Here is a 26,771-nt window from a genome sequence, read left to right on the forward strand (position 1 = left end):
CTCCATTACATCAGCCAAATCAAGAAATGGAGCTTCTTCATTTTAGAGCTAAATCGAGAAGTTAAAAAAAAAGTGCTAAAAATGTTAATCTTTAAACTAAAATGAGCTCAAATTAAACTTTTTTAGGCTCAATTAAGAAAATTTTAAAATTAACTAAATTGAATATCAGGTAAAAATAAAAAAACAATATCCATTTCACTGTATTATAAATTCATATCATTTTAATTTCTGTTGTTCGAATTAAATCAAGGTGTAAAACACATACATAGCTCTATTCGGTAATGCAGAGAAATCAAGTGGAACTTCTTCTTTTTTTATTTCTATGTTATTTAGAATTCTTATTTAAGTTTCTTATTATTTCCTGCTATTTTTAAATTAGGCTTAAGAGTCTTTTATTTTGTATAGGAAGTTATTTTTATAAAACTTACATTAGTTAGAATTAGTTTATTCCTATTTTGGTAGAAGTTGTCTTTCTAAATCATAAAGTTCTATTCCTATCATAATTAGGGGAATTAAAACTCTATAAATACCCTATTATCTTATATTATAGGAGTAGATAATTTGATTTCAATAAAACAACAATGAATTTCTCTCATAAGTATGTGTGTGAGTGATATTTAGCTATACTGCATTAGGTAGTAATCGGAGAGCTAGAGTCTTTAATAAAAGGACGGTACATTGCAATGATTAGAGCAACATCTTGAGCAAAGAATGGACCTCAGGTTCAAGTGCATAGAACAACATATCAAAGGAACTGCGGACCATTTTGATGCTTAAGGAATTGAAGGAAACAAGAATCGTGCAAACAATATTCGGCCAAGTGAAGGTGCAGTCGTGGTGACTTATATTGACCAATGAATTCTTACACATAGGCATTATGCCTATGAGAAGGATTCAGAGGAAGAGGACTTTAAACCATACGATTTTCCTAGTTATCAATGCCTAGAAGACTATGGAAGAGGAGGTGTTGGTGGATAACAGAGATTTTCGCCTCAAAGTTAATATTCCCAAGTTCATTGAGGGTTTTAATATTGAAAAATTTCTGGATTAGATTGTTGATTTAGAAAGATTCTTTGGCTATTTAAAAATAGTTTCGGAAAGAAAAGTAAAGACCGTGGCTTATCGATTGAAGGGTGGAGCCTTTGCTTGGTGGGAGAGGTTGCAATCTAGGAGGAAACGTGAAGGGAAAGGATTAGTGCGAATATGGTACCGAATGAAACACTTACTACAACAAGAGTTTTTTTCCTTCAAATTATGAGCAAATCCTTTTTCAGCAATATCAAATATGCCAACAAGGAGGGCAGACAATGCATGAATATACGACAGAGTGTCTAAGGTTGGCTGAGAAGAATAACCTCCATGAATCTGAAGGGCAACAAGCTGCAGGGTACTTGGATGGATTAAAACCAGCTTCTAGGGGATAGAATTAGAGTTCAAATATTAAGAACCTTATTCGAGACTAAAAATGTCGTTTTGAAAGCCGAGTTGATGTAAAGAAGAAGCTTTGATCCTTATAAAATAGCAAATAGAGCCAAAACAATTAACCATGGTGGGTCCAATTAGAGATATAGTTACAACCCAAATACTAAAGAACATGTCCAAGAAGATAAAGCTGCTGAAAGCATCCCATGAATGAAGGAAAGGAGAAAGAGACATCAAAGTCCGTCAATCCCTATGCTAAACTGATCCTTGATAAGTGTTTTCAAATGCAATCAACAAGGGCATCGTTCTAGTGATCGTCCTTTAAAGAAGATGGTGAATGTTGTTGCTAGGGAAGAAGATGATGTTGAAATTTGCTGTGAAGCTTAAGGAGAGAAAGATGATTATGATGAGGAGCTTAATGAAAGGCATAATTATATAGTGAGGAGAATGATACTAGTCCCGAAAATAGATGATTAAACACAATGTCGCCAACTATTCTGCACCAATTGCACAATTAAATATATAATTTTTGGTGTTATTATTGATAGTGGAAGTTATGAAAATATTGTAGGAAGGGAGGCCGTGAAAAGTTTAGGACTAGCAATAGAAAAATATCACAATCTATACACTTTGGGATAGATTAAAACAATAGTAGATTCCATTTATGTGAATGAAAGATGCAAAGTACCTCTTTTCATAGGCCAATACAAAGACAAGGTCTATTGTGATGTGGTAGACATGGATGCATGCCATTTATTATTTAGAAGGTCATGGCAATATGATGTTAATGCACAATACTTTAAGAGAACTAATACTTATTGCATTGAGAAGTAAGGGGTGAAATATACCTTGCAACCACAAAAGAGCAAGATGCAAAAGAAGGATGCCCATACTTTCTTAACAATCACTAAAGAATTTGAAATGAAGGTCAAAGAGACAAAGCAAGTCCATGTGCTGGTGGTGAAATAAGTACTATTGGAGGAGCCAAAGCCACAAGTGGAGAAGCCTCCCGAGCTTGTTCGACCATTGTTAAAATAATTTGAAGAGTTTGATACCGAAAGACATATCGAATGGACTACCTTCCGTGCAAGATGTTCAACATTAAATTGATTTTATCCTAATGCTAAACTTGCCATATTATTGCATGAGTTCAAAGGAGAATGAGATACCTAAAGAGAAAGTGGAGGAGCTCCCGCGAAATAGACTAATCAAAGAGAGCATGAGTCCATGTATTGTTCTTGCATTACTAGCACCTACAAAGGATCGGAGTTGGAGGTGTATTTAGATAGTTGCATCATTACTAAAATTACAGTATGCTACAAATTTTAATTTTCAATTTATAGATTAGACGACATGTTGAAATAACTACAAGCTGTTAAATGATTTATAAAGTTTAACTTGAAGAATGGTTACCATCAAATCCAAATAAAGTTTGAAGATAAGTGAAAAACAACATTTAAAACGAAGGATGGACTTTATAAATTGCTTATCATGCTATTTGGATTGTCCAATACACCAAGTACCCATCATTTAGTCGCAAATCCATCAAAATTAATTGTTTTGCATCTAATATTTTCCATTATTTTCCCATTACATAACTTCTGTTTCTTAATAATTGTATTGAAATTTTAAGGAGACTATTAAAGGAATTGAGAAATTGGAAGAGTTGCCGATTCATGGTCAATAGACATTAATTGATGATTTCTAAATACTTTCGTTATTTCTAATTCTAACCAGTATGGCAAAGCTAGATGACAATCAAGATGGATTTTAAAAGTACGTAATCGAATTTAGAATAAGTTAAATTTAATAGTTAATATTAATAATGAGTTTGAGTTTTACATATTGAATATTCATTGTACAAATCTCTTTATATAAATAATTAATTATATATAAAATATTTTTTAATGAAAATTTTTTAATTCTAATTTTAAAAAATAGAATAATAAGACTACTAGCATTTTAAAATAAAAATTATTAATGAAATGTAGATTTTATATAGATTATTGATTAGCAAATAAAAAATTAAACAGGTTTAGACATTATTCAGAGTAATAAACAGATTTTGAGATAGATTCTGATAATTTAGGAAAAAGAAATAAATTTCTATACTCCAAACAAGAAATTTAATAGAAAAGAAATGAATTAAATTGAATTCTTAAGAAATGTTTATTCCAAACAAGGGCTAAATCTTCTGCTGTAATATTAGATTTTGGCCTACAAAAGAGGCTTCCTGGCCAGGAAGAAGTACATTGGTGTAAAAATTCCCTTCCTGCAAAATCCAAGAATAATAATAATCAAAACCAGCTACTCAGGTGTTCATGCAGAGATTCTTGATCAAGAAAACAAGATAAATCACACTCCAAAGATGAAAACAGAAAATGTATTCAACCCAGATTGAGAAAGCCAAGTAAACAGTTTGTTGTTGCTTTCTAACAACCAAGGTATGGTTGGCTTCTTTGTTCGTCAACACTTTGAAAAGAGCCGAGCCAAAGAGTTGAAGGAACTAAATATTGTGGTTAACAAACTATTTCACCACCATCAATCGTCTTACAGGAAAGTCTTTAGTCCATAAAAAGTAAAGCATCTTTCCTTTTATTTCTCCTTGTACTTCATCAATCAAAAATTTTATCATTTACTGAAAGTAAAGAGTTTTCCTCCCTTCTCTAATAGCTGCTTTCTATTCGACCATGCTGCCCATGTTCTATTGGTATAAAAATCACACCGAAGGACTGAAATGATAAATGAGACACTCCTACCCAAAATCCAAAATCACAAGTACCCTTCTCATTTAACATTTCATTAGTGGAAATAAGTCCAAAACCGCCCTTATACTTTTCATCGAGGGTAAAATAAGCCCATTTAATATTTTTGGCTAAATAGACCCATAACTTTAGATTTAAGGCCAAACATGTTCTAACATACTAAAACATTAATTTTTGATAATAAAACATTATTTCTTTAATTTTTTAAATATTAAAACTCATACACTATTTTTAATTAAAATAAAAAATTGCAGTCAAAAAATCCTTTAAAAATTAATATTTTAGCATGCTAGGACATATTTGGCCTAAAAGATTAAAATTGGCTTATTTGACCTTTGACGATAAGTATAGAGGCGGGTTTGAATTTATTTCCTTTAGTAAGTTCTTCCTTTTAATACTTCCCATACTTAGGATTCTTCTCATTTTGCTTCAGCAGGTTATTATGAATTGCAGAAAGAACCAAGAAGAAAGAAATCAGTTTTTTGTGCTTTGAATAGGAAACTTAATTAAGAAAACCACTAGGTTCCCTCACACAATTTCCAAGTTTCTATTCCCATGCAAAAGTCAGCTTATGCAAGCTCAAGAGAAAGACTTTCAATGACCAAGACAGCAATGAGACAGGAGATCTGAAAAGATGAGCAAATTCACCCCTATAAAAGATCACACTTTCCTGATTGGATGTGCATATGCTGCTGTAGAGTATGCTTTTACCGGAAAAATATGATGAGGACATTTGGAGTTGCTATTCAATGGGCATAAATAAACGATAAAAAAGAACTTACTTGCCACCTTCAACGAGTGCATCTGCTGCTTGTTCCAAGAAGGCTTGAACTCTTTGGCTACCCTCTGGTGCAAGGCCCAAAAACTCCAAGGTTTTGACCTACAGAGAAATTAACCTATCACTTGCAGATTGCTCTGAAGGAGTTGACATGAGAAGTGCATTTGAATTTGATTACAGTTAAAGCATAAATGAAATTGGGTACTTCCATGCATTATCAGAGGTACAGATTTCGTGTTATCCTATCACTTCAATAGCAAACAAACAGAAGCCATATATATATAACAAAATTGTTATAAGTTATAGAAAGTAAATATGTTAATATAGAAAGTAAATATGTTAATATAGGAAGTAAATATTGATAGATGAGTCAGTTACTTAATCTTAGGGATTGTATAATCATAGGTTTGATTTTCCTTCCTGTTTAGATACCGTCTCTCATGTATAAATAGGTTGTAATCTCTATTGTGAGAATACAGCAAAATATTATCTTTCTACATGGTATCAGAGCCTTTCTCGCAGAGATTTAATTTTTTTTCTCTCTCGTCAAATTTTAATTTTTTTTTTTGAGACTTAGGGCTCTGTTCATTTGGGCTATCCATAAAGGGTAACATTTGGATCTCATCGTCGTTAGAGTCGCCACACCGTCCCCTTGTCAGATCTGAAGTTTGTTTTCCGTTCGGGTGTTGGGTGGAGGTGTTTTAGGTACTATTCATATTCGGGTACTGTTCATTGGCACTGTTCACGGTACTGTTCACGTGGTACTGTTCACGCCGGGTACTGTTTTCTGATTCTGTATTTCTTTTGTTGCTATCATTTTGGGTTGGTTGTCCTTATGGCTGAAGTTAAAACCACCGCCGTAACTGATGTGATTCCTATGATGACTAAAATCACGGAACACAAATTGAATGGATCTTCCGATCAGGGAATTTTGATATCTGCAGATGAGTATGCACAATTCATCCAATACCAGGCATCTCTAAAATCCTCTAATTCCTCCTCTATCACTACAATTGCCGAGTCAGGTAACTCTACTGCATGTCTTGTGTCTTCATCCTCCAAATGGGTTATTGATTCTGGTGCTACCGATCATATGTCAGGTAATTCTACTCTTTTGTCCAATCTTGAGTCTTATACATCGCCTTCTTATGTTACTCTTGCTTCTTATGTTACTCTTGCTGATGGCACTAAATCTTCTGTCATGGGTTCTGGTCATATCAACTTAACCCCTTCTTTTTCTGTATCCTCTGTGTTATGTCTCCCTAAGTTCGCATTTAATTTGCTTTCCGTGAGTAAACTCACTCGTGCATTGAATTGTTGTGTCTCATTCTTTCCTAATCACTCTGTTTTTCAGGATCTTTCGACGAAGCAGATTATTGGTAGAGGGAGTGAGTCAAAGGGTCTTTACGTCTTGGATCAGCAACTACCTCGATCTCCTCGATCTCTGGTATGCTCCACGCGTTTAACACCTTTTGATGTTCATTGTCGTTTGGGGCATCCTTCTCTCTCGGCTTTGAAGAAATTATACCCACAGTTTCATTCTTTGTCTATTCTAGATTGTGAGTCTTGTCAATTTGCCAAACATCATCGTTTACCTACACTGTCTCGAGTCAATAAACGAGCTTCGTCCCCCTTTGAGTTAGTCCATTCAGATGTTTGGGGTCCTTGTCCTGTTGTGTCTAAGTCTGGCTTTAAGTATTTTGTTATTTTTGTTGATGATTTCTCTCGTACTACTTGGTTATTTTTAATGAAGAGTCGTTCAGAATTATTTTCTATTTTTTGTGCATTTTATGCTGAAATCCAAACCCAATTCAATATTTCCATCCGTATATTGCAAAGTGATAATGCTAAAGAGTATCTTTCTGGGGAATTTCAATCTTATTTGTTACAAAAAGGAATTCTTCATCAGTCCTCTTGTGTTGCCACTCCTTCACAAAATGGAGTTGCTAAAAGAAAAAATCGACATCTTCTTGAAGTAGCCAGAGCCCTCTTATTCCAAATGAAGGTACCTAAATGTTTTTGGGCTAATGTTGTATCCACTGCTTGTTTTTTGATCAATCGCATGCCTTCCTCCATCCTTCATGGTGATATCCCTTATAACATTTTGTTTCCCACTAAATCTTTGTTTCCTATTGAGCCACGTATCTTTGGTTGTACTTGTTTTGTTCGTGATGTTCGTCCACAGATTACTAAATTGGATCCCAAATCACTCAAATGTGTCTTCCTTGGCTACTCTCGACGTCAGAAAGGGTATCGTTGTTGTTCTCCTGATCTGAATCGGTATCTTGTGTCTGCGGACGTAACATTCTTTGAGTCCACTCCGTTTTTTTTGCCATCATCTGTTTATAACACCCAAGAGGAGGAAGATGACCTCTTGTTATACATTGTTCGCTCTCTGTCTCCTCAGACTGCTCCTACACCTTTCGCTCATGTGCCAGGTCGCCCTCCCATCTTTCATGTGTATTCCAGACGCTTAGAGGACTCTGACTCCGTTCCGCTACCCGCTTCTTCGTCGACCGATCCTGCTCCCACTGATCCTTCACTGTCTGATTTGGATTTGCTCATTGCTCTTCGCAAAGGTAAACGTACTTGCACTTATCCTATTTCATCTTGTGTCTCTTATGATCAATCATCCTCCTCTTCTCGTTGTTTTGTCAATGCTTTAGATTCTATTTCAATTCCCAAAACTGTTATTGAGGCTTTGTCCCATCCTAGTTGGCGTGCTGCAATGGAAGAGGAAATGATGGCCCTTGACACTAATGGTACTTGGGAGTTGATGTCCTTGCCCCCAGGAAAGCGGGCTATTGGGTGCAAATGAGTGTTTGCAGTGAAAGTAAATCCTGATGGATCTATTGCTCGCCTCAAGGCCCGTTTAGTGGCCAAAGGTTATGCACAAACTTATGGAGTTGACTATTCTGATACATTCTCCCCAGTTGCCAAGCTCACAGCTGTGCGATTGTTTATTTCCTTGACGGCTACTCATGATTGGCCTTTGCATCAACTGGATATTAAAAATGCTTTTCTTCATGGTGATCTTCAGGAGGAGGTTTATATTGAGCAACCACCTGGTTTTGTTGCTCAGGGGGATTCAGGTAAGGTTTGTAGACTTCGAAAATCCCTTTACGGCTTGAAACAGAGTCCTCGGGCATGGTTTGGCAAGTTTAGTGAGGTGGTCCAACAGTTTGGAATGAAAATGAGTAAGTGTGATCACTCAGTGTTTTATAGAAATTCTGATAGTGGAGTAATTCTGCTTGTAGTATATGTGGATGATATCGTTATTACAGGAAGTGACATTGTTGGCATCACATCCCTAAAAGAATTTCTTAAAACACAATTACATACAAAGGATTTGGGTTCCTTGAAATATTTCTTGGGAATCGAAGTTATGCGGTGTAAGAAAGGCATCTTCTTATCTCAAAGAAAATATGTTCTTGATTTGTTGGTAGAAACAGGAAAATTGGGTGCTAAGCCTTGTAGTGCCCCAATGACCCCTAACCTTCAACTTACCACAGAAGACAGTGAGCTATTTGCAGATCCTGGAAAGTATAGAAGATTAGTTGGCAAGTTGAATTATTTGACGGTGACTCGTCCTGATATTGCATATTCAGTAAGTGTGGTAAGTCAGTTTATATCTTCTCCTACTGTTGCCCAGTAGGATGCTCTGGAACAGATTCTTTGTTACCTTAAAGGGGCCCAGGGCGTGGCCTATTTTATGGTAACCATGGCACTCAAATATTGAATGCTTTTCTGATACTGATTGGGCAGGCTCGAAAGTTGATAGGAGGTCAACTACTGGGTATTGTGTTTTTGTGGAAGGTAACTTGGTCTCATGGAAAAGTAAAAAGCAAAATGTGGTCTCCCGTTCTAGTGCTGAATTTGAATATCGAGCCATGGCACAAGCTGTTTGTGAAATCTTGTGGGTACGTCAACTTGTGGTGTGATAATCAAGCAGCTATCCACATTGCCTCCAATCCAGTATGTCACGAGAGGACTAAACACATCGAGATTGATTGTCATTTTGTTCGTGAAAAGGTCCAACAAAAGATAATATCAACAGGACATATCCGAACTGGAGAACAATTAGGAGATATTTTCACTAAAGCTCTGAATGGGACTCGAGTTGATTATATATGTAACAAGTTGGGCATGATTAACATTTATGATCCAACTTGAGGGGGAGTGTTATAAGTTATAGAAAGTAAATATGTTAATATAGGAAGTAAATATTGATAGATGGGTCAGTTGCTTAATCTTAGGGATTGTATAATCATAGGTTTGATTTTCCTTCCTGTTTAGATACCGTCTCTCATGTATAAATAGGTTGTAATCTCTATTGTGAAAATACAGCAAAATATTATCTTTCTACAAAAATCATTGTTGAAAGGCAATTACCAAAGGTTAGAAAAGTTTAAAATATTACCATATTCCTAGTGAAGAATCGTCCAACAGCAGTTACACGGAAGTTGGAAAGCGATATCTGACTTTTATCAAGTGGCAAATACCAAGGTAGAGGTGAATCCACAGCAACATCCTTCTCCCACATAACCTTAAACAAGAGAAATTGTTATGACAAATATGAAAAGGAAGTTTTTTTTTAAATACTCGTAACTTCTAAATATGAAAAATGGCTAGTTCAACATTCATGCCACTCACCTCAAAACCTGCAAGTTTTAGTGCCTCAAGACATTCCTCCATGGACCTGATGTCAGGAAGTCCATTACCAAGCTCAACTTCTCCCTGTATCCAGGAACATAAATTCATTACACCGAATCAAAAGAATTTTATAAAAGACATGGAAGATATCTACTGTTGGTGTTGCAAGCAACCTTAATCCTCTGATGTTCTAGGTTTGCAGGGTCAAAGCAATCAGTTATGCACCATTCATAAGCAGCGAAACACTGGCCAGGTTTTAGCACTCTGTATATCTCCTTGTAGCAAGCACGCTGGTTTATGCACAACATAGATCTAAATAAATTGCATCAAAATGTAGAAAAAGTTGATTAATTCCATGTATGCAGTCTGGCATACCACATCTGGTGCGTGGCAGGTAGCTTCTATTCCAAATATTGCATCAAAAGTGTTGTCGGGGAATGGCATTTGCATGAAGTCAGTCTGCATTATCAGAAATAACCACTGCTGACATTTCCAATTGCACATGGGAGGAATACAAGGAAATTGAAGGATCAATCATTAACAAATAATAGAATTAAGATTTAACATTCAAGTTGTTCAGTTTCACAGTAAATCAGATCTACAATCTAAATATGCGAGATATCAAACCTTCACATAGTTGCAAGTCTTGTCTACTCCTGCAATGCGGTTCAGCTCCTGAATGGAAACCAACACTTCTAAGCATACATTTGAGTCTTTGACAAAATAAATCAAATCATTTCTATGGTTCATGGAAGAAAAAAAAAGGATCTCCTAAGTTTAGTATTTTAGAGAATAATGAAATGAAAGAACCATGAATGTGAAAGGATTATTTGTATGTATTCTAGCATGTAACAAAATCACATACCTCTCCTCTTGTTATTTGATATTCATTGTTGTTTACACCTGTTACCGATGCTTCACTACAGGAGATCATTAAAATCAGGATCATCACATAAATTAATCAAATATAAACAAATTGAACTCAGTCTTTCAGTTTATATAACAGGAAGAGGAGGGAGACTACAAATGACTCAACAATAGATTTTTTAACCACTATACTAAAATGGACATTACATATCAAAAATACATACGGACATTGAAATTTAATGATCAGAGCCAGGACAGATATTAAGAGAAGTTTCTAATGTTGCATAGTTTAGGAGAAAAGACTAAAATGTTATGAGCTTCTTTATCCACTTAGAGCCAAATTTGTTGATGGCAGCAAAAGCAAACTATCACAAATTATACAACAAAATGTCTAAATAAACTACAAGTAATTATAGAAGCATGCTCAAGAAGATAAAGATGATTTTCAGAATGAAAAATGTTTTCATGAAATAATTGTCAATTACCTGAATTTAGCAATTTCTCTTAGTGGGCCTCCAATTCCACAACCAACATCTAGCACCTGCCTTTAAAAATAAAAGTTTGATTAACAAATTGGGCCAGGAAGGAAAAATGTACATGGCTGTACTTCATATTGTGAAAATAAAATTATTAAAGAACCTTATGTCCTTTCTTCAAACCCAATTGCAAAGCGAGAAAATGCTCATGTCGCTTGATGCTCTCACGAAGAGACTCCCCTTTCCATCTATAGTATTAATACTGCTCATCAATCTACCAGAAAAATTACACAAAATGCTACTCTGACAGAAATTCAAACAGTTCACTGTGGCAATCCTTCCTTACCTAGGTGCAAAATGGAAAGACTCACCCCAACCATACTCATAAAAGCTTGTCACAAGATCGTAGTACTTGTTAACCTGAAATCCACAAGACATTCACTTTCAAGGAAACAATAATTATCATTCAATAAATCCTGCTTTAACTGCATGTAAACCAAATAGTACTTCTCTTGACATTGAAAAGTAATTACACGTAGTAACATTTTAACAATTGAAGCCAACAGTTGCTGTGCAAGGAATCAATAAGTGAGAGCAGAAGGGGCAAAACCAAAATTTTAACTTATGGGGCCAAAGGTGATGCTTAATGGAGCATAAACTGAAAGCTAACTTCATACTAGAAAAATACTATATGTCCCAATCTCTTTTACCAGCACAATTATCCTGATATGGAAGCATTGATATATTTCATAATTTACACCTACTATAAATTATCAGTGTAGAAGAACTGTGGCACTAAAATTTATCAACAAAATTTTCCATCATATAAAGTAAATCAACCTCACAAAAACCAATATAAAGGCAAAAAGATACATATTTCATAACAAAAACAGCATCACTTGATATTTCTTATTGATAATTAAAAGTGATTAAGAACCGACAAATGTGCATTTTAGTCATACCTTGCTCAATCCCACAATATTTTGAAGAAAGGCATTACACAAGTATGAATTCAAAAAAAAAGAGTATTGTTCTTTAAATATAAATTACAATAAAATAAAATATTACAAGATACAAAATCATTTAAATGATTCATTTTAAAGATAGACTTATAGACATTAACAACATAAGAATTTCTGATTCAATAAATCATATTCAAACTTTTGCACACATAAAACAATTGATAAAATTTCCTTTTTAACCGTAGAGTAATTTACTCTAGGTCCAACCCAAATTTCACTAGTAAATCTGACTAAGGTTTCTTTGTCATTAACCCTTTGTTTAAGGATTCCACCATAACCTTTCTCAGATGCATCAGTTTCTACAATCTTAAAAGATTTTGGGTGAGGAATAGCTAAGCAAGGTAGGGTCTTTACCCTATCCTTAATTTTCTTTACAGCTAGAGTGCATTCTTCGGTCCATTCAGGAGGATTCTTTCTAAGTCTTTGAAACAATGGTTTAGCATCCTGGGCTAGATGTTTATAAAAATCTGAGACATAATTTAGACTTCCTAAGAATCTTTGCAGTTGGGTTTTCTCTCTTATTTCATCAGGAAATTTGCTTGCAAATTCTATAGCTCGATTAATAGGGATAATGGTTCCTTTAGAAATATTATGACCCAAAAACCGTACTTCTGTTTGGAAGATTTTAATCTTCTTTGCAGAGACTACCAAACCGTTTATTTTAACGATTTTCTCAAACATTTTTAAATGCTTGAAATGCTGATCTATTGTCCTGGAAAAGATTAGGACATCATCAATATAAACAATTGAAAACGCTGAATAAACGTTAAAAATTTCATTCATGATTTTCTGAAATTCAGAAGGGGCGTTTTTTAATCCAAAGGGCATGACATTCCATTCATAATGCCCAAAGGGAACTGTAAAGGCTGTTTTGTATTTATCCTCTTCTGCTATCTGGATTTGCCAGTATCCAGATTTCATATCAAACTTAGAGAAAATTGTGGCTTCATAAAGCCTGTTTAATAAATCTCTCTTATTAGGCAGAGGATATCTTATCCATCTAAACGCCTTATTTAAGGGCTTATAGTTTATCACTAGCCTAGGCACTCCTCTTTCTAATTCAGCTGCATTTTCTACATAGAAAGCCGGGCAACTCCAGGGACTACTACTCTTCCTTATGAGTCCTTTAGCCTCTAACTCAGCAATTTCCTTTTTACAAATTTCTAGATGCCTTGGTCCCATTGCTATGGGCCTGGCCTTTGTAGGAATGGCCTTTTCCGAGAACTAGGATCATATGGCAAAGTTACCACATGCCTTTTCTTAGACCAGAAAGCATCTGGGCTTTCAGCACAAATGCTTCTTATTAACTCTTCCTGGACTTCTTTAATCCTTTGTTGCATTCTAGGTTCTTTTAACCTTTCATCTATACCTTTATAGACTACTTCTTGTCTTAAAGAGTTAATAAACTTAGTCTTATTTTCCATTGTGTTCTTTAACACATCTATTTCTTTTAATTTTGGCTGAGAATTAAAATGAAAAGTAATTACTTTTCCATTTATTTCTGTACTTATTCCTTCTTTAGTTATCTGCCTAATAGGGTATAGCATATGTAAAAAGGGATTTCCTAAGATAACAGGATGAGATAATCCTTTTACCATTAGGAAAGGGATTTCGAAGCATATACCTTGGTTGCAGATGGCAGTATTGTTTAATTTGTATCTTACTGACATTTTGCTTCCATCCGCAGTATGCAACTCTTCGAGGGTCTTTGAAAAGTACTTTGAAGGAACTAGTCCTTCATTGATACAGTTGAGATCAGCTCCAGAGTCAATTAAGGCATTAGTTTCGAATACCCACTCCTTGTGTACTACTATAGTCACCCTTGTATGCCATTTATGGGTTATTACCCTATCCGCCATATTAATATAATGGAGATTGTTTAAATCTTTTGCTTCTCCTTCTGGTTCTTCTACGGCTAACTGCTGCTGTTCATTTAACAGCTCGAGAACACCTATTCTTTCTTTTAACTCTTTTATCTCAGTCTTTACTGAGTTGAGTTCTGCACGTAATTCTGCTACTGTTGGCTCTTTTTGGCTTTTTGAATTTTTAATTCTTTCTAGTATCTCTTTGAGGTCGTATGGGGACTGGTTTCCTTCAAATTTCTGATTTTGTACTGAGGTAGTTACCCCTGTAGTCTTGTAGAGACCAATGTAGGTTTCTAACTTTTCTCTCTTCTTTTCTGGATCTTCAATGTTGTCAATTAAATCGAGGATGAGATTATCCTCTTTTGTTAACACCATCAAACCATTCATTGCGCATAGTGATTTATAGTAATCACATTCTCCATCACAATCTTCCTTTTGCTCCTTTTCTTCTTCAGTACTACTTTCTTCTTCGGTGGTATAATCTACTGCATTGATTTCCATGGTTTCTTGCTCAGAGTCTGTTTCATTTAGCAAAATGTTTGCTAAGGCTTCTTTTAAATCTTCATCTATTGTTAATGCCTGTATTTGCTGTTTAACTCGACATTTATTGGCATAATGTCCCCTTTTTCCGCATCTATAGCAGACTATAGTTTTCTCTGCTTTGCTCTGATCGTGCCTTTTCCTTTCCTTTTCTGGGTTTTTAACCCTTTCATTCTTTCCCTTTTCTTTAAAGGGTCGCTTGTATTTATAGAAGCGCCTCGTTTTCTTGTAGTACTTGGGTTTTTTGTGCTGCTTCTCCTCCCTCCCCCCTGTAAATTTCGTGGGGGGAAATTTAAGAGGTTGTAAGCCATATTGCTCGCAGAAGCTTCCAAGAATTTGTCTGCCATGAAAGCGCTCTTTCTGCATCTGTTTATGAATTTTTAATTCATTGCAGAGGGTGATTCCTGTGGATACTATTTTAGAGGCTAATTCGCCATATGTATATTGATGATACGGTATATTACCGTTATGCTTACTTCGTATTTGATCTTTTACTCTTTCTGCAAATAGTGCTGGTAACCCTGCTAAGAATTTTTCTTTCCAGACACTATTATTACTGTCTTCTCTAATAAATACTAAAGAGAAGAAGGTATCTTTATACCATTTAAAATGAGATAGATCTGGGCATCGTAGATTAATTAACTGCTCCTGTGCTCTATCAATCAGCATATTTACTGATCCTATAAAGTGTAACCCTATAGTATATAATAGGGTGTTAACCACATCTGGTACTTGCTGAGTGCCTTCTTGTTTAACCATTTTGAAGATTATCTCCTTTCCTTCGCTAGAGACTGCGAAGTCCCACCAACCTTTAAGTTGGCCACCGAACCCTGCTATTAGGGCTTTTGCTGTACTAGGGTCATCATTACCCTTAGCTCTACTTGCAGTAGCGTACATAGTCATATATTGAAGGACATTCTTGATTTGATAATCGGATAGTCCATCAATATTCCATTCTACTATTGAGGTCCCATCATACTGCATGTAGTTGTAACTAGTATCTTCAAACTGCAGATTTATTGGCGAAGGCCTTGGATAATATGGTTTTAGCTCCATAGTTGCTCTGGCCTTAGGATATTTTATCCTGTTAACTTCTGCTGGTTCAGTTTCTCTTAGCATATTTTCGAGTTGTATTAACTCGTGGTCAGTGTTTGACTTTTCTTCTCCTTCGGACTCCATTGTTAATGGAGCAATCGCCTTCATCTTTCCATCTTCTTTTAGTCCTAGCTTAGCCAGCCTTTTTGAGAGTTCTTCCAGCATTTCTTCATTTTTAGTCAGCTTGATGCCAATGGGTTTACTATCCATTGGTTTAAATAGCACTTTCTCTTCAACTTTAGTTCCTGAAGATTCTGCAACATCCTTTCTTGGAAGAATATCTATTGTTCTTGGCTGAGCTACTATTTTTGAAACTTGATTCTCAACCCTGTTCAGCTGTTGTCCAATGGTATGGAGGCTAAGATTGGTATAGTTCTGTTGTTTGGCTGCTGGGTTTTCTGAAGGATCATGGGAGAAAGGGATGCATTCTACTTTGGTGTTTTCTGTGGGTTGGTATGTTATATCGGTCAAAGGTGGATGCATTTCTTTCAAGATGTTCCTTTGAGGGGTCATGAAGGTTTTATAATGAGATTCAAGAGTAGATAAAAAAGAAGGGTCTTCTAAGTTTGGGTATGGAAAAACAGTGTTTAATGAACCCAGGAAAGTCTTTACTTCCCTGTTTTTGGGTTTTGTATAGTTCATACTTCCTGTTCCACATTTTCTGTTCTTTGAGAGGAAGTTCCATTTGAAACCATTTATTAAATGGTTCTTCTTCTGTTTCTAGCAGCATGATTTTGAAAGATTTTGAAATCAGGCTTTCTGCATCATAGCCCATATCTGAAGGTGTAGGGCTTTGAGGCCTTGCATACACATGATTAGCCACTTGTTCTTCAGATCTTTGAAGCCCAATTACAGAGTTACTTCTCAGGGCTGGAATTGATACCGATGTCCTGGGAGGTAATGGTTCTGACATTAAAGAGACTTTTGGCATTGATCTTTTGTCAGAAACACTTCTGCTTCGGCTAAAGGTAATAGCAACTGTTCCTTCATTTGACTGCATAATGGATTGAATAGCAGTTGATTCCTCTTTTCTTGGAGGTACTGCTTCTTCCAAAATCCAGTTATCAGGCAAATTAACCTGATCCCATTGAATTGGTTTTGGAACTATTAAATTCTCTTTTGACATATTAGTCAAAAATAAGGTAGTCGTTCCTTTTGGAGAGACTATTTTTGTAGCACTGTCCCTTAAATTAGGGACCACTGTATTCATTGCCTTATAATGAATTCGGTAGATCAGAATCAAATTTTCTGATCCTGGTGCCATATCGTATCCCATTGTTTTTATGTCCAAGATGAGAGTTCTCATTATATGTGGATCGGACAGAGACAAAGTAAGATTTGGAAAACATTGAAAGAATATTGGTCCTTCACATAAAGAGGATTCCACTACTCCTAATAAGGAGTCACTGAATTTATTGTGTCTTTTATCTCTGACACAAAGCATAGCGGCTGTATTTAGCCCTAGCCTTGTTGCTGGTTTTACAGCAACCTGTATCATTCCTATATGCAGGAATAAATACTTTTCTTGATGCCTTCGAATGAGTTCTTCAGACAATAAACTCATCGATTGTAGTTCTCCATAGACTGGAGTGGCCTATTCTACTGTCTTAACTATATAGTCAGATCGAAGTCTAAAGGGATTCTTATAGATGAGATCAGAGGAAACAGGAGGTAATTTCCAGTTCTGTAAACTAGTATCTACATCAGATGCTAACAATATTTCTTTATTTTTGTTTTTGTTTTTTGAGATAATAGAGCTAGATGAGCTAGATCTCCTAGAATTACCAGAGATTGAGTTAAATAACCTTTCCATTTTTCTTAGATCACTGTCAACGATTTACTCCACCACGCCTAACAACTATGGTTTTCTGGCAACAGGATACGCGACTTAGGTTTCACTAAGAGGTAAACTGGATTGGGTTCCACTTGGCTCTGATACCAATAGGGGAAGCAAGCGCAACAACTTTCAACTTTCCACAGCTTTTCACAACACAGAATCACAAAATTTATAAAAGTACAAAACAACCAGAGGTGTTCAACAAGTAGTCTTAAAAATTATTATTTCTAAGTAATTGATTTAAATAATTTAATAGAACATTAAACAAAGCCAAAGTCCGTTGATATTCTCGGCAATCACAGTGTTCATTATGATTAATAGTATGATAGGTGAACAATTCACTACCTTCAGCTATAATATCATTTTTAAATTGTAAAACTTCATTTCGATTTGTTAAGTCTATGAAGAGCAAGTGTTCTATAGCTTTTGCAATATGATAAGACATAAGATACTTACTTGATCGTCGGTGTCTGAGAAGTCTTTTCCCCACCCGGTAGGTTTGATAGCAGAGAAAAGTGTTTCGGCCGATTCTGGTTTAGTGTACCAGACTAAGTAGTTGAATTTGCCAGTAGGTTCTCCAAGAGTATCTTGCACACCTACTAGATCGTTGACAGGAAGATTGCGTTTTCTGCAAATTTTTGCAGTTTCAGATTTTAAAGATAACTGAGACAACTTCTTTCCGATAGATCGCGACTCAAATTTAGAGAAACTGGATTTCATTCAAGTAAGAAGTTTTACATTCAAGAAGACTCACAAAAGCTTTTTAATTCTAAAAACTTGCACACCACACTCTTACTTCTCTCACTCTTTTATACTAAAACTGAGATATTCGATCTTATCTTTAGCAATCTAGCTATACTACCCTTTACATGACACGTGGATAACAAAAGATGAAAGATTCCTTTAGGATAAGATGTAGTGCGGGTGCGCTGTGGGCCCCATCGTCCACTACTTTCTTTTCCTTTACAGCTGGAATTCTTAGTACAATAATTACATATAGACAAAATAGTTTTACGTCATTGCGGACGTAAGACACTTCTTTATGGCCAGGTGGCCTCTTCTGGATCCTCTGGATTCTGACCGTCTTGAAAAAGAGAGTCTGACAGCATATCTTCATCCGATGAGTCACTGCTTTTAGTGCGCTTGAATTTTGTTTTAGAACACTCTCCCTTTTCTTTAGGCTTTCCACTAGAGGCTTCATTATCACTTAGTTCCTCTAGTGCTGATGACAGTCGTTTCTTCAGTTCTTCTTTTGGAAGGGAGTGAAAAAACTCCTTCAGTAGTTGAGTCAATTTAGACTTATCAGATGATTTTTCAGGTTGTTTAACCAGTTGAATGAGGCCTCTGTGGTAGTGTACAGATAAAGTTCCAAAGAAGTCAAACTTATCCCACCATTTAGTCATTACTCTCCGAGTTAACCACTTCACATTATTAATGGTAAATTCTTCGAATTTTTTGGATCGTTTGGTGGTCAGGATATAATCCCATTTAGCTATCCATGGAACCTTATACTGAATCGTAAAGTCCAGTCTGGGATTTTCAAGAGATTTATTAACCTCTGTAAACTGCTTATAAACAGTTCGTACCTTATCAGGTAACATTATCGGGAAAATTCCCCAGTTAAAAAACCATTCATGAAACCAGGGAGGAAATTCTTTAATTTCCTTTTCAAGTTGAAATTGGATGAACCAACTAAACTTCTTTTGCCTGTTTTCATATAAGAGAGCTCCTGTCCAAGCCTGGATATAGTCAAAGTAACTATACCATTTTGGTCTTCCATATTGCAATTCTTTCTGTCGTAATAGAGAATCACCCCATTGCTCACTAGTAATAATATTTTTTATAAGGAATTTACTGTAAGCTCACTGATGGCCAGTCCGTTCTGTGGGGATGATTTCTACTGACCTGGTTTCAGATAGTATAGCCTGATAATATTCAAAAGTTTTTGGGAGGAATGGTGCTCCCGAATGATGTTCTGTATAATAATCGGCTATTTCCCAGGGATTCAGATTTTCATATCTTTTTTCAATAGGATTCATATGATAATAGCTGATAGGAATATAAGGGTAATTTACCTCCTTTTCATTTACTGGTTTGATGCTTATTTTGTAGGCATCTTCTCTGACCCGATCCGATTCTTTAATCGGTGGGGGTACCATGTCATCAAACGATCTTTTCATCGGAGTGTTTGAACTCATTTCCTATAAGAAATTCTCTTGTTAGAAAATCAGGTAATGAATTAGATTCTCCTTTGATGAACTCAATTTCAAAATCAAAAACAGATAAAATAGCTTGCCATCTAGCAAAGATCTGTTTAGATGCAATATTTTTAACATCTTTAAGGAGTATTTCCTTAGCACTTTTACAATCAATCCTAATTAGGAATTTCTGATTCAATAAATCAGATTCAAACTTTTGCACACATAAAACAATTGATAAAATTTCCTTTTTAACCGTAGAATACTTCTAGGGACTACTACTCTTCCTTATGAGTCCTTTAGCCTCTAACTCAGCAATTTCCTTTTTACAAATTTCTAGATGCCTTGGTCCCATTGCTATGGGCCTGGCCTTTGTAGGAATGGCCTTTTCCGAGAACTCAGGATCATATGGCAAAGTTACCACATGCCTTTTCCTAGACCAGAAAGCATCTGGGCTTTCAGCACAAATGCTTCTTATTAACTCTTCCTGGACTTCTTTAATCCTTTGTTGCATTCTAGGTTCTTTTAACCTTTCATCTATACCTTTATAGACTACTTCTTGTCTTAAAGAGTTAATAAACTTAGTCTTATTTTCCATTGTATTCTTTAACACATCTATTTCCTTTAATTTTGGCTGAGAATTAAAATGAAAAGTAATTACTTTTCCATTTATTTCTGTACTTATTCCTTCTTTAGTTATCTGCCTAATAGGGTATAGCATATGTAAAAAGGGATTTCCTAAGATAACAGGATGAGATAATCCTTTTACCATTAGGAAAGGGATTTCGAAGCATATACCTTGGTTGCAGATGGCAGTATTGTTTAATTTGTATCTTACCGACATTTTGCTTCCATCCGCAGTATGCAACTCTTCGAGGGTCTTTGAAAAGTACTTTGAAGGAACTAGTCCTTCGTTGATACAGTTGAGATCAGCTCCAGAGTCAATTAAGGCATTAGTTTCGAATACCCACTCCTTGTGTACTACTATAGTCACCCTTGTATGCCATTTATGGGTTATTACCCTATCCGCCATATTAATATAATGGAGATTGTTTAAATCTTTTGCTTCTCCTTCTGGTTCTTCTACGGCTAACTGCTGCTGTTCATTTAACAGCTCGAGAACACCTATTCTTTCTTTTAACTCTTTTATCTCAGTCTTTACTGAGTTGAGTTCTGCACGTAATTCTGCTACTGTTGGCTCTTTTTGGCTTTTTGAATTTTTAATTCTTTCTAGTATCTCTTTGAGGTCGTATGGGGACTGGTTTCCTTCAAATTTCTGATTTTGTACTGAGGTAGTTACCCCTGTAGTCTTGTAGAGACCAATGTAGGTTTCTAACTTTTCTCTCTTCTTTTCTGGATCTTCAATGTTGTCAATTAAATCGAGGATGAGATTATCCTCTTTTGTTAACACCATCAAACCATTCATTGCGCATAGTGATTTATAGTAATCACATTCTCCATCACAGTCTTCCTTTTGCTCCTTTTCTTCTTCAGTACTACTTTCTTCTTCGATGGTATAATCTACTGCATTGATTTCCATGGTTTCTTGCTCAGAGTCTGTTTCATTTAGCAAAATGTTTGCTAAGGCTTCTTTTAAATCTTCATCTATTGTTAATGCCTGTATTTGCTGTTTAACTCGACATTTATTGGCATAATGTCCCCTTTAGTAAAAGTGCTAAGGAAATACTCCTTAAAGATGTTAAAAATATTGCATCTAAACAGATCTTTGCTAGATGGCAAGCTATTTTATCTGTTTTTGATTTTGAAATTGAGTTCATCAAAGGAGAATCTAATTCATTACCTGATTTTCTAACAAGAGAATTTCTTACAGGAAATGAGTTCAAACACTCCGATGAAAAGATCGTTTGATGACATGGTACCCCCACCGATTAAAGAATCGGATCGGGTCAGAGAAGATGCCTACAAAATAAGTATCAAACCAGTAAATGAAAAGGAGGTAAATTACCCTTATATTCCTATCAGTTATTATCATATGAATCCTATTAAAAAAAGATATGAAAATCTGAATCCCTGGGAAATAGCCGATTATTATACAGAACATCATTCGGGAGCACCATTCCTCCCAAAAACTTTTGAATATTATCAGGCTATACTATCTGAAACCAGGTCAGTAGAAATCATCCCCACAGAACGGACTGGCCATCAGTGGGCTTACAGTAAATTCCTTATAAAAAATATTATTACTAGTGAGCAATGGGGTGATTCTCTATTACGACAGAAAGAATTGCAATATGGAAGACCAAAATGGTATAGTTACTTTGACTATATCCAGGCTTGGACAGGAGCTCTCTTATATGAAAACAGGCAAAAGAAGTTTAGTTGGTTCATCCAATTTCAACTTGAAAAGGAAATTAAAGAATTTCCTCCCTGATTTCATGAATGGTTTTTTAACTGGGGAATTTTCCCGATAATGTTACCTGATAAGGTACGAACTGTTTATAAGCAGTTTACAGAGGTTAATAAATCTCTTGAAAATCCCAGACTGGACTTTACGATTCAGTATAAGGTTCCATGGATAGCTAAATGGGATTATATCCTGACCACCAAACGATCCAAAAAATTCGAAGAATTTACCATTAATAATGTGAAGTGGTTAACTCGGAGAGTAATGACTAAATGGTGGGATAAGTTTGACTTCTTTGGAACTTCATCTGTACACTACCACAGAGGCCTCATTCAACTGGTTAAACAACCTGAAAAATCATCTGATAAGTCTAAATTGACTCAACTACTGAAGGAGTTTTTTCACTCCCTTCCAAAAGAAGAACTGAAGAAACGACTGTCATCAGCACTAGAGGAACTAAGTGATAATGAAGCCTCTAGTGGAAAGCCTAAAGAAAAGGGAGAGTGTTCTAAAACAAAATTCAAGCGCACTAAAAGCAGTGACTCATCGGATGAAGATATGCTGTCAGACTCTCTTTTTCAAGACAGTCAGAATCCAGAGGATCCAGAAGAGGCCACTTGGCCATAAAGAAGTGTCTTACGTCCGCAATGACGTAAAACTATTTTGTCTATATGTAATTATTGTACTAAGAATTTCAGCTGTAAAGGAAAAGAAAGTAGTGGACGATGGGGCCCACAGCGCACCCGCACTACATCTTATCCTAAAGGAATCTTTCATCTTTTGTTATCCACGTGTCGTGTAAAGGGTAGTATAGCTAGATTGCTAAAGATAAGATCGAATATCTCAGTTTTAGTATAAAAGAGTGAGAGAAGTAAGAGTGTGGTGTGCAAGTTTTTAGAATTAAAAAGCTTTTGTGAGTCTTCTTGAATGTAAAGCTTCTTACTTGAATGAAATCCAGTTTCTCTAAATTTGAGTCGCGATCTATCGGAAAGAAGTTGTCTCAGTTATCTTTAAAATCTGAAACTGCAAAAATTTGCAGAAAACGCAATCTTCCTGTCAACGATCTAGCAGGTGTGCAAGATACTCTCGGAGAACCTACTGGCAAATTCAACTACTTAGTCTGGTACACTAAACCAGAATCGGCCGAAACACCTTTCTCTGCTATCAAACCTACCGGGTGGGGAAAAGACTTCTCAGACACCGACGATCAAGTAAGTATCTTATGTCTTATCATATTGCAAAAGCTATAGAACACTTGCTCTTCATAGACTTAACAAATCGAAATGAAGTTTTACAATTTAAAAATGATATTATAGCTGAAGGTAGTGAATTGTTCACCTATCATACTATTAATCATAATGAACACTGTGATTGCCGAGAATATCAACGGACTTTGGCTTTGTTTAATGTTCTATTAAATTATTTAAATCAATTGCTTAGAAATAATAATTTTTAAGACTACTTGTTGAACACCTCTGGTTGTTTTGTACTGGTTGTTTTGTACTTTTATAAATTTTGTGATTCTGTGTTGTGAAAAGCTGTGGAAAGTTGAAAGTTGTTGCGCTTGCTTCCCCTATTGGTATCAGAGCCTAGTGGAACCCAATCCAGTTTACCTCTTAGTGAAACCTAAGTCGCGTATCCTGTTGCCAGAAAACCATAGTTGTTAGGCGTGGTGGAGTAAATCGTTGACAGTGATCTAAGAAAAATGGAAAGGTTATTTAACTCAATCTCTGGTAATTCTAGGAGATCTAGCTCATCTAGCTCTATTATCTCAAAAAACAAAAACAAAAATAAAGAAATATTGTTAGCATCTGATGTAGATACTAGTTTACAGAACTGGAAATTACCTCCTGTTTCCTCTGATCTCATCTATAAGAATCCCTTTAGACTTCGATCTGACTATATAGTTAAGACAGTAGAACAGGCCACTCCAGTCCATGGAGAACTACAATCGATGAGTTTATTGTCTGAAGAACTCATTCGAAGGCATCAAGAAAAGTATTTATTCCTGCATATAGGAATGATACAGGTTGCGGTAAAACCAGCAACAAGGCTAGGGCTAAATACAGCCGCTATGCTTTGTGTCAGAGATAAAAGACACAATAAATTCAGTGACTCCTTATTAGGAGTAGTGGAATCCTCTTTATGTGAAGGACCAATATTCTTTCAATGTTTTCCAAATCTTACTTTGTCTCTGTCCGATCCACATATAATGAGAACTCTCATCTTGGACATAAAAACAATGGGATACGATATGGCACCAGGATCAGAAAATTTGATTCTGATCTACCGAATTCATTATAAGGCAATGAATACAGTGGTCCCTAATTTAAGGGACAGTGCTACAAAAATAGTCTCTCCAAAAGGAACGACTACCTTATTTTTGACTAATATGTCAAAAGGGAATTTAATAGTTCCAAAACCAATTCAATGGGATCAGGTTAATTTGCCTGATAACTGGATTTTGGAAGAAGCAGTACCTCCAAGAAAAGAGGAATCAACTGCTATTCAATCCATTATGCAGTCAAATGAAGGAACAGTTGCTATTACCTTTAGCCGAAGCAGAAGTGTTTCTGACAAAAGATCAATGCCAGAAGTCTCTTTAATGTCAGAACCATTACCTCCCAGGACATCGGTATCAATTCCAGCCCTGAGAAGTAACTCTGTAATTGGGCTTCAAAGATCTGAAGAACAAGTGGCTAATCCTGTGTATGCAAGGCCTCAAAGCCCTACACCTTCAGAAATGGGCTATGATGTAGAAAGCCTGATTTCAAAATCTTTCAAAATCATGCTGCTAGAAACAGAAGAAGAACCATTTAATAAATGGTTTCAAATGGAACTTCCTCTCAAAGAACAGAAAATGTGGAACAGGAAGTATTACCCAATAGAATACTTCCATTTTCATCACCTTGAAGGACATATGATTTCCTAATTATCCTTTACTGCAATATATTTGCTTGATAGACACATACAAATATGAAATATCCAAAATCATCCTTGCTACAAATACTAATAGGACCAAAAGTCAGATAAACTAAAATAATTAACGTCAATTAACACATAGAAGGGAAAGCCGCAAGAAGCGTTGGTGGGAATGCCTTACCATATCAGTATAGTTAGCTTTTCTCTCCTCATCATCACCAAAATGATACTTCTCATACCTACATTTTACACCACAATCAGTGAAAAAGAAACCCAGAAAACATTTTTCTAAGGACGTTTTCTTACTGGGCTTCTGGGTTCAAAGTTCAAACAGTAACCTGGCAGTCCTAGATAAGACTTCTGCCAAAGTTCATTGATTGTTCTGAAAAAGCTTTTTAATCTAGGCATTATGTTACTAAAACTTTCAAACCACTAATATGGAACCCTTTTACTGCCTATGATCATAACCAAAATGAAAGCAATTACTTCTTGAAAACAAGAAAATTAATTCAAAAACATCTCAACTACACATATGGAATGACTGGAAACGGAAACTGCTATAAAGTAGAGACTTGCTTTTGCACAGCAGATTTCACTTCCTTCTTCCCAATCTTACCGCCAACTCCAGAAGCCAGATCCAGTGCCCCAGATTTTGACATCTGAGAATTACAGAAGTGAACTAGTAATCGTTCAATTAGAAAGACAAAAGAAACAGAAAAGAAAATATTCTAGGCGCAGAAGAGCTATATACATTTTTCTACTGGAAGAAATTCTATAAGAAAGGAAGATCCACTTCCTTTTTCATCCATATTTGCTTTGGCTCATCTCAGGCGGTTTTTTTTATTAAAAAAAAAATTATGATTGAATTTTGAGAAATATATTAAATTATAACATGCCTTAAAGCTCTGAAAATAGTGATTTTTAAGTTATAAAATAGCAGAATCCATGTTAAAAAAGAAAAATATTCAATTTCAGACAGAATCCATATTAAAAAAAAATTCAATGTAAAAATAAATTGAAATTTTACATTTAATTATAATTATAATCAAAATTTTTAATATTTTTTAATTTTTTTATAATTATAGCTAATTTTTAAAATAATTTCATGGGCCTTTTTAGAATTTGGTCTGTTATTACTCTTGCCTTAAAGACAAACCCACACAATATGGGCCCAATGAAATTAAATAATTAATTTCAAATTAAAGATTTTAAATTTAAAAATAATTTTAGTTATTGAATTTTAATGCTTATTATTCAAAATATTTTAATTAAACTATTTTTGTTCAAGCTTTCTATGTGTTTATTGGAGATCTTTAATTTACTTTATTTTTAATTTTATCTAAATTAATTTAGAAAATTTAATTTAAGCTAAACCCAACGTAAAATCAAAAAATTAAATAAATTAAGAAATTTAGTCCCAAATTTTGAATTATAAATTAATTTAGACAAAAATTGAAAATGTGTTAAGTTCAAAAATTAAAATAAGGCCATTGCTATTGTAAAATGTTATTTTTTTTATATATACATGATATAAAAAATTTTAAAAATATATTATATTAACAAAGATTATAATACTACAATAAAAAAAAAAATATAAACGTGATATTTTTTCTAAACGTTTAAAAAACTAAAAAATATTATTTTTTTTATAAATTTATACAAAATAATAGATATTTTTATAAAGTAATTAGTTTATAAAAAAATTAAATTAATAAAATATAGTGATATTTTTATAAATATAAAAAATATAAAGTTGCTGAGTTTTCGTGATCAGACCTTAAAGAAAAACGCTGGCTCAAGATCTATTAGACACTCAAGCGAATCGGTCACAAGAGATAGAAAAGTTGATCCAGTTATTTTGCAGTCATGTCCGCATGTGCGCTGAAAAAATTACACATCCGTACATATGGATCTAATTTTTTATTTAAATTTACACAATCATTATAAACCCTATATTTTTAAATCT

At 35.0% G+C, this 26,771-nt stretch overlaps 1 protein-coding gene across 3 annotated transcripts; it reads right to left on the reverse strand.

The window, feature by feature from the left end:
- Window positions 1-3,547: 3,547 nt before the first annotated feature.
- Window positions 3,548-25,710, reverse strand: LOC110620358 (cycloartenol-C-24-methyltransferase). Of its 3 annotated transcripts, none has more exons than XM_021764062.2 (14): window positions 25,557-25,710; window positions 25,382-25,464; window positions 24,987-25,044; window positions 11,308-11,381; window positions 11,125-11,209; window positions 10,971-11,026; window positions 10,484-10,538; window positions 10,246-10,293; window positions 9,994-10,098; window positions 9,792-9,908; window positions 9,619-9,702; window positions 9,386-9,511; window positions 4,970-5,067; window positions 3,548-3,694 (listed from the first exon to the last, which is right to left on the reverse strand). In XM_021764062.2, exons 2-14 carry the CDS (start codon window positions 25,462-25,464, stop codon window positions 3,640-3,642), a joined length of 1,044 nt encoding a protein of 347 aa, XP_021619754.1. In that variant the 5' UTR covers window positions 25,557-25,710; the 3' UTR covers window positions 3,548-3,639. The 3 variants fall into 3 exon arrangements, with proteins under 3 accessions (XP_021619754.1, XP_021619756.1, XP_021619755.1); XM_021764064.2 differs by having other exon boundaries at window positions 9,994-10,077; window positions 25,557-25,709; XM_021764063.2 differs by lacking the exon at window positions 25,557-25,710 and having other exon boundaries at window positions 25,382-25,550.
- Window positions 25,711-26,771: the final 1,061 nt, after the last annotated feature.

The sequence above is a fragment of the Manihot esculenta genome, chromosome 8 (genome assembly GCF_001659605.2).
Source record: "Manihot esculenta cultivar AM560-2 chromosome 8, M.esculenta_v8, whole genome shotgun sequence".
NCBI classification, from domain to species: domain Eukaryota; kingdom Viridiplantae; phylum Streptophyta; class Magnoliopsida; order Malpighiales; family Euphorbiaceae; genus Manihot; species Manihot esculenta.